The sequence below is a fragment of the Oncorhynchus nerka genome, linkage group LG7 (assembly GCF_034236695.1).
Source record: "Oncorhynchus nerka isolate Pitt River linkage group LG7, Oner_Uvic_2.0, whole genome shotgun sequence".
NCBI classification, from domain to species: domain Eukaryota; kingdom Metazoa; phylum Chordata; class Actinopteri; order Salmoniformes; family Salmonidae; genus Oncorhynchus; species Oncorhynchus nerka.
This window is the reverse complement of record NC_088402.1, coordinates 85238596-85247289: the sequence shown is the minus strand read 5'-3', so window position 1 is coordinate 85247289 and position 8694 is coordinate 85238596. Positions and strand designations below refer to the sequence as shown.

At 39.4% G+C, this 8694-nt stretch overlaps 1 protein-coding gene and 1 long non-coding RNA gene across 2 annotated transcripts; one reads left to right on the top strand and one right to left on the bottom strand.

Annotated features, from left to right (window-relative positions):
* Positions 1-4690, top strand: LOC115126362 (uncharacterized). Its single transcript, XR_010464434.1, has 3 exons — positions 1-393; positions 742-802; positions 4215-4690. It is a non-coding gene; the product is annotated as an uncharacterized LOC115126362 (long non-coding RNA).
* Positions 4691-5339: 649 nt separating this feature from the next.
* Positions 5340-7697, bottom strand: LOC115126372 (tumor necrosis factor receptor superfamily member 14-like). Its single transcript, XM_065021101.1, has 6 exons — positions 7668-7697; positions 7241-7340; positions 7024-7149; positions 6737-6892; positions 6488-6575; positions 5340-6379 (listed from the first exon to the last, which is right to left on the bottom strand). The coding sequence occupies exons 1-6, from the start codon at positions 7695-7697 to the stop codon at positions 6133-6135; spliced, it is 747 nt and encodes a 248-aa protein (XP_064877173.1). The 3' UTR covers positions 5340-6132.
* Between the last annotated feature and the right edge of the window lie 997 nt (positions 7698-8694).

The window sequence follows — 8694 nt, the reverse complement described above, 5'->3', positions numbered from 1 at the left end:
TGGGAGGTGTGGAGGATGCTTCTCCATTGGTCAGCCATTTTTTGAGTGTCAGTTTGGCTACAACCAATAGTGTTCTTCCGTTCAACTTTTACATAGCTAGTAGTTCAGTGACGCAAACTAGTCACCTTTCTGCGAAATTCGCGGTTTTGGTATTCGTCTCCTTGCCGTTCCTCAAGTTATAACGCGTTAACGTTAGTTGCTTACTGGACCCTGTGTGAAACATTAACTAGCTAACCACGATCTGTTAACTAATGTTTTCCCTGTACAGTATGTGGTTAATTTTCAGAATGAGAGAATTTAGGTGAAACTGAGGCGTTGTTTGTTAAACAAGTGGATTTAGGGATCACGTGGAGCAGGAGCTGGGCCTGGCTTAAACTGGATGCCACTATAGAGGTGAAAGGAACACCACACACTTTCCCTCTCACTTTTTCTGACACATTGTAGAACAGATGTCCACAGGCAGAAAGTGTACAATGTAATAATGTGCTAAGAACTAAGTCAAATGTCAATCCAATATCTGTGTTATGTGTTAACTTTTAGACTACGTTACCCAGCAGGCTATGCGGGCGCGGGAGTTGATTAAAGAATGCTTTGCATGGCTAAACATGGAGTTTTCTAGCTGAAGTATATGTTTGTTAAAAGTAGTTAAACCTTTGCTCCGGTTTGTCATTATATAAGGAACAAACATAACAATATCAACACAAATAAATTGTCATTGATCCACTGATTGTGATCCTCCAGGTTGTAGTCCAGCTGCCTGAGGAAGTGTCCCAGAGGTAACAGGAAGTAGCTGAGGTTAAAGGTCAGTTGAAGCAGCTCAGCCGGACACTGAAAGTGGAGAGAGAAGCCCTGAGGAGAGAGGCCCAGGTCTGCCAGGAGACCAATGACTCTCTGAACCTGGAGAGAAACAGCAGCCTAGTGGTCCTGGGGTAATTACAGACCAGGATATGACTGACCTCTCTCCTCATTCATAGTAATCTGGATACAGACCAGGGTATGACTGACCTCTCTCCTCATTCATAGTTATCCTTATCATGCTGTCACCGTAACCAATGATGTGGTCACCAGTGATGTAGTTATAAAAAGAACAGAAAGGCCTGGACACTGTATATGCTCTTAACTACCACATTTAATGACAACAGTTAAATCTTTTTTCATCTAGACATTATTAGGCCAGCAACTACAGTACCAGTCCAAAGTTTGATCACACCTACTCATTCATGGGTTTTTCTTTATTTGTACTATTTTCTACATTGTACAATAATGGTGAGGACATCAAAACTATGAAATAACACCTATGGAATCACGTACAGTGCCTTGCGAAAGTATTCGGCCCCCTTGAACTTTGCGACCTTTTGCCACATTTCAGGCTTCAAACATAAAGATATAAAACTGTATTTTTTTGTGAAGAATCAACAACAAGTGGGACACAATCATGAAGTGGAACGAAATTGATTGGATATTTCAAACTTTTTTAACAAATAAAAAACGGAAAAATTGGGCGTGCAAAATTATTCAGTCCCCTTAAGTTAATACTTTGTAGCGCCACCTTTTGCTGCGATTACAGCTGTAAGTCGCTTGGGGTATGTCTCTATCAGTTTTGCACATCGAGAGACTGACATTTTTTCCCATTCCTCCTTGCAAAACAGCTCGAGCTCAGTGAGGTTGGATGGAGAGCATCTGTGAACAGCAGTTTTCAGTTCTTTCCACAGATTCTCGATTGGATTCAGGTCTGGACTTTGACTTGGCCATTCTAACACCTGGATCTGTTTATTTTTGAACCATTCCATTGTAGATTTTGCTTTATGTTTTGGATCATTGTCTTGTTGGAAGACAAATCTCCGTCCCAGTCTCAGGTCTTTTGCAGACTCCATCAGGTTTTCTTCCAGAATGGTCCTGTATTTGGCTCCATCCATCTTCCCATCAATTTTAACCATCTTCCCTGTCCCTGCTGAAGAAAAGCAGGCCCAAACCATGATGCTGCCACCACCGTGTTTGACAGTGGGGATGATGTGTTCAGGGTGATGAGCTGTGTTGCTTTTACGCCAAACATAACGTTTTGCATTGTTGCCAAAAAGTTCAATTTTGGTTTCATCTGACCAGAGCACCTTCTTCCACATGTTTGGTGTGTCTCCCAGGTGGCTTGTGGCAAACTTTAAACAACACTTTTTATGGATATCTTTAAGAAATGGCTTTCTTCTTGCCACTCAGATTTGTGCAATATACGACTGATTGTTGTCCTATGGACAGAGTCTCCCACCTCAGCTGTAGATCTCTGCAGTTCATCCAGAGTGATCATGGGCCTCTTGGCTGCATCTCTGATCAGTCTTCTCCTTGTATGAGCTGAATGTTTAGAGGGACGGCCAGGTCTTGGTAGATTTGCAGTGGTCTGATACTCCTTCCATTTCAATATTATCGCTTGCACAGTGCTCCTTGGGATGTTTAAAGCTTGGGAAATCTTTTTGTATCCAAATCCGGCTTTAAACTTCTTCACAACAGTATCTCGGACCTGCCTGGTGTGTTCCTTGTTCTTCATGATGCTTCATGATACTCTCTGCGCTTTTAACGGACCTCTGAGACTATCACAGTGCAGGTGCATTTATACGGAGACTTGATTACACACAGGTGGATTGTATTTATCATCATTAGTCATTTAGGTCAACATTGGATCATTCAGAGATCCTCACTGAACTTCTGGAGAGAGTTTGCTGCACTGAAAGTAAAGGGGCTGAATAATTTTGCACGCCCAATTTTTCATTTTTTGACATGTTAAAAAAGTTTGAAATATCCAATAAATGTCGTTCCACTTCATGATTGTGTCCCACTTGTTGATTCTTCACAAAAAAAATACAGTTTTATATCTTTGTTTGAAGCCTGAAATGTGGCAAAAGGTCGCAAAGTTCAAGGGGGCCGAATACTTTCGCAAGGCACTGTAGTAACCAAAAAAGTGTTACATCCAAATATAATTTATTTGAGATTCTTCAAAGTAGGCACCCTTTGCCTTGACAGCTTTGCTCTCTTGGCATTCTCTCAACCAGCTTCCTGAGGTAGTCACCTGGAGTGTGCTTTGTTAAAAGTTCATTTGTGGAATTTATTTCCTTCTTAATGTGTTTGAGCCGATCGGTTGTGTTGTGACAAGGTAGGGGTGGTATACAGAAGATATCCCTATTTGGTAAAATACCATGTCCATATTATGGCAAGAACAGCTCAAATAAGAAAAGAGAAACGACAGTCCATTACTTTAAAACAAACATTGAAGGTCAGTCAATACGGAACATTTTGAAAGTTTCTTCAAGTGCAGTCACGAAAACCATAGAGCGCTATGATGAAACTAGCTCTCTTGAGGACACAGGAAAGGAAGATCCAGAGTTAACTCTTCAGAGGATAAGTGCATTAGTTATCAGCCTCAGAAATTGCAGCCCAAATAAATGCTTCAGAGTTCAAGTAACAGACATCAACATCAACTGTTCAGAGGAGACTACGTGAATCAGGCCTTAATGGTCGAATTGCTGCAAAGAAACCACTACTAAAAGGACACCAATAAGAAGAAGAGACTTGCTTGGGCCAAGAAACACAAGCAATGGACATTAGAATTCAAGGTACCCTTAACCAGTATGGCTACCACAGCATTCTACAGCAATACAATTTAGTGGAACTATCATTATTTTTTTAACAGGACAATGACCCAATTCACCTCCAGGCTGTGTATGGGCTATTTGACCAACAAGGAGAGTGATGAAGTGCTGCATCAGATGACCTAGCCTCCACAATCACCTGAACCCAATTGAGATGGTTTGAGATGAGTTGGACCGCAGAGTGAAGGAAATGCAGCCAACAAGACTGTTGGAAAAGCATTCCAGGTGAAGTTGGTTGAAAGAATGCAAGAGTTTGCAAAGCTGTCATCAAGGCAAAGGATGGCTACTTTGAAGAATCTAAAATAGATTTACATTTGGATAAAACGTTTTTGGTTACTACATGATCCCATGTGTCATTTCATAGGTTTGATGTTATTTCAAAATATTGATTATTCTACAATTGACAAAATAGTAAAAATAAAGAAAAATGCATGAATGAGTAGGTGTCAAACTTTTGACTGGTACTGTAAGTTTTAAAGGATGTGCATATGACCACAAACATTTCTATAGCAATCATGCAAGGCATTAATAGTAAGGCATACTTAATGAAGAATTTAAAGAGTTTGTCATGTCTTCCAGCATAAGAGGCTGAGATTGAAGATCATCCAGGCGGTGTTCTCTTCTCCTGGAGCCAAACACCCCCAGACTGCCCCCTGAAGGACAGCTTATTACATGTTTTTGAATGTTGAGCTTTAACCAAGCATGTACTTTGAGGGATTTGGGGCCATTTTGATGTAGACATGCATGTCATCCGCAAAACTGTGGAAAAGGACCCCAAGTCACCTGACTACATGACCAAGTGGAAGTAGGCAGAGGATGAACAGGGTGGGGGACACCACAGGTGACTGAGTGGACCTGCACTCTTCTACAATACTTATTCTGCATTTTAATGTGAGATAGAGTGGAAGCCATTCAGGATAGTTCCTGAAATATTGTCTTTACACCCTTCTGTGATCCATACAGTCTATAGTGAAGTTGTATCTGTTTGTTGATGTCCTCGTCTACTTCTATGAGCCTGATCCTGATGTTCTTGTAGTGTAAAGTTATCCATTTAACCATGTTTGATGATGTTTCTCATTTCTGGGGAATCTTCTCCAAACGAATGCTGCATCCTGCACCAGTATCCAGTAATCTGTGTCTCAAGATATTATCAAGTCCCATTTGGAGTTCCATCATCTTGAATGACATAGATGTTGTGGTCCTGAAGTTATGAACACATTTGACTTTCCCCTGGGAAGAGCAGAGGGTTCTCACCTACCTAAGCTGTTACCTAGCAAGGTGAAGCTAATTTATACTCATCACATGGTCCTTTCCATTTTAGAACAGGTTGTAGGCAGAAGCTGATATGTGACCACCCTTCCGAAGCATCTTACCAGTGGTGCCCACATGAAAAGCTAGCTATTTGGTGACCCAAGTGGGAACAGTTAAGGCTGAGGAGTACGTTTCAAACATCCCCATGCGATACAAAGACACAGTGGTCCTCTCCCAACAAGTATCTAGAAGTCATTCTAATTACTGGAGGTTGTGTTTAATTTCTTTACACTACAATTGAATGTGCTGTAGAATCCTGTTTTTATATCAACCAGATTCTACAATACCACATTTAACATGTAGTGTTAAGATACACTATAGATGGCTGGACCAGCCAGCCAGTGGTACACAGAGTACAGAATGCAGAGTCACTGGCTGTGATGGGGGCTTGAATCTGGGGAGAGAAGTCATTTGTAATTTATCAGTAATTAATTTATATTCTGGACAATGTTTTGTAGTACAATATCTTGTCCTATATTCTTGTATCATATCATTGGTCTTAGCATTTACTTATGAATAGGTTTGAAATTCTTTTAACTCAAACTATTCTGTACACATATTTAGGTGTGCCTTACCGTTTCATTTTCCCTTTCCCCCAGACAGCATTGATATTTCCTGATCTGGGGATGCCTATCAAATAGAAACAGTAATTAGTAAAACACATTGGGACAGTTTCCCAGACAGAGATTACTCTCAGTCCTGGACAAAGAAGCACATTCAATGAAGATTTTCCATTTTAAAGTGCTTTTTATTCAAAAACTAGGCGTAATCTCTGTCTAGGAAACTGGCTCAATAAATTCAAGTTTCACAGAAGAAAGCACAAAGTAGTACAATGTGATGAAAGATATTCATAGATTTCCAAACATACCTGTGTAGGTATTTGAGGGCCTATAAAAAAGACAGATGTTCAATATTGTAATAAACATACCATGTAACCATGACGATAACAAACAGTATTAATATATACTATATGAGAACATTTAGCATTCACAGAGTAAACTGAATATCACAGGCAATGAAAGCAGGGTAGCCTAGTGGTTAGAGAGTTGGACTAGTAACCGGAAGGTAGCAAGTTCAAACCCCGAGCTGACCAGGTACAAATCTGTCGTTCTGCCCCTGAACAGGCAGTTAACCCACTGTTCTTAGGCCGTCATTGAAAATAAGAATTTGTTCTTAACAGACTTGCCTAGTTAAATAAAGGTTTAAAAAAAACAATGAATGGTACAAATACAATTCCAGTCATCTTACCTACGTTGTGTCTTGTTCTCACCATTTTTCTTCTTCTCATAAATAAACAAACACAAACAGCTATGGTCAGAAAAAATAGAACACCTATCAGAACACCAGCTATGATTCCAGCTGTGGGAAGTGAGGATACTCCACATTCTGAATCCAACCAAGGAGTTCCTGGTTCAATTTCCAAGAATTCACATCTGTTAAAGACAGAGGTATGTTTTTTAAAGTTTCTATTTGAGTATATTAATGTATTTATATCTTCAGGGGAATAACCTTTTGAACTAACTAATCATGTTCACACTTACTCTGTATGTGGTTGACAAGATGTTAATGATCCATCTGAATACGTTTTATCAGGGCAGACAGCACACACAGTATCTGTAGATGTTGTTCCTGCAGAAATACATGTTGAAATATTAATGAAAATCACATTTGTTCCCCCCTTTATTTTTAATTCCATAAACTGTAATGATTGTTCACACTGAAGATAACAACTTGACTCAATTGAATTATGAAAACACAATTAGTATAATGAGGTGAGACAGAAGACCAACCTTTGTGACTGATGTATTGACCAGGTTCACAGCTGCTGTGTCTCTGGGCTGCTCTACAACCATCCTTAGTTGGGTCTAGACAGTAGAAGCCCTCCAGTGTCCCACAGACAGTGTCTGATGAAGGTCTGCATGACTGCTTTACCTTCAAACCCAAACCTAGAGAGAGAACATGTCATCTATTATCTGATGCAGAATACAACTGACATATCCTCATAGCATAACAACACAGACTAACATATCAGTGTTTGTGTCAGAGTTTCATTGCAGACACACAGCACCACTCTTACCTGAATCACAGTTGATACACACTTTGCATTTTATGAGACCATTGGGCTCATCAAGGAATGTAGAATCAACACAGGGCACACAGCTGGTACTGGTGAATTCAGTACAATGCCTATGTACACGATTTCCTGGGGAAGAGAGAATCAATGTCATGTTTTTCTGTTAGTGTTGATGATGTATTAAGGTCTGAATCATATGATGTAAAGAGAGGGTCCTTACCTGGTGAACACATGGGACAACATTCATCCCTTATTCTGTACTCAGCTCTACCACATGCAATACAGGATCCGATGCTTTCAAGCACCAATATAATAGTTATCTGGAAGTAGAGAAAGAAATACACTATTCACTCAAAATGAAACTGATGTGTATTCATAAAACTTACAGAACAAGTTAATTTTCCTAACTAAAATATTCACTATTCAAATGTGTAATTATATAGAACTATTTTTTAAACTGGCTTTTGTAAATGTGGTGTCGTACTGTGAATTGAGCACACTGTTTGGTGCCAGGAATTTCTGTTGCGTGAAAAGAGCCTCGTACAAACCATCCTGATCTCATGAGTTTACATTCTGTTTCACGGCGTACAAGGCTAGTAAAAAGACTCAAAGCCACAAAATGTGCAAGTCAGAAATGTTTCTCTTACAGTCCATATCAGGCTTTCAAACTGTGCCATGGTTCCTCATTCTTCCCCAACTCACTGGAAAGACCCACGTACCAGATTTGTGACGTGTTTAGGAGTTTCGAAGTATTGAGATGAACAGACCTGTTGACTTAATGTATTTTAGTACATGCACTGTATAGTAATAGCTCTTGTATTCTGCTTAAATATTGCATACACTGCGCAGTTAATAAATATAATATAGTAATGTACGTTGGCTGGCTACCCCTGAGTTATTCACATTGATGGTGGTGACTAAAAGTTTACTGAATCATAATAAAAATAACCTTTATTTTTGTAAATGATGATCTTGATTAAATCATAGAAAAAAGTTTGTAATAAGCTCATCTGAGAAGTGTGAAACAGAAATTGGCTAATTATTATTAGAGAATGCTGCCATCTTGTGGTGAAGTAGCCTGGTACATTGAGTAAAGTCCATTCTACCAAAGACAGCACAGTATGAAGACAGACAAACTGATTCACCAATAGAAATCCTCGATCACAATTGTAGGCGATGTCATGGCTACTTTGGCTTGCCAAACTCCTGCGTAGCAACACGTCATCGGGTGTAACGGTCGTAGAGCTGAACTGCGCATGTGCAAAATATCAACTTCGATATAGAATTGTTTTTGACGAAAATGAAAACGTGTGAATTTGTCACTTTCACGAGGTTGAAGAAATAACATGTTCAAATACTTAAGGCATTGGCTCCAATCTAGGTTGTGCCTTTTAGATTGAGAAAATGTCCAACTAATGCGGAATTTTTCAAAAACGGTATTTATAAACCGTTCATATGTACAAAATGGACCATAAAACCTGCGTGTGACAGTTTTAAAACAAAAATTGTAATTTATAAAATCTGAATTTGAAAATGTGCTCACCTTCCCACAAACTTTAGACCATGCCTATGCAAAGTTTCTAGTTGGTGAAGTATAGCATTGAAAATAGGCAAGTAGACTAGTAATTGTGTGCAAATGGGGGGGATATGATGGACAGGTTTATTCATAACAAT

Excerpts from the sequence above, each read along its gene's own strand:
- LOC115126372 (XM_065021101.1), bottom strand. The coding sequence starts at position 7,697 with ATGGCACAGTTTGAAAGCCTGATATGGACT. Across the intron at positions 6,893-7,023 it reads GTGTATCAACTGTGATTCAG|GTTTGGGTTTGAAGGTAAAG; the intron begins GTAAGAGTGGTG and ends TTCTCTCTCTAG. Across the intron at positions 6,380-6,487 it reads TCTTGTCAACCACATACAGA|ATGTGAATTCTTGGAAATTG; the intron begins GTAAGTGTGAAC and ends TGTCTTTAACAG.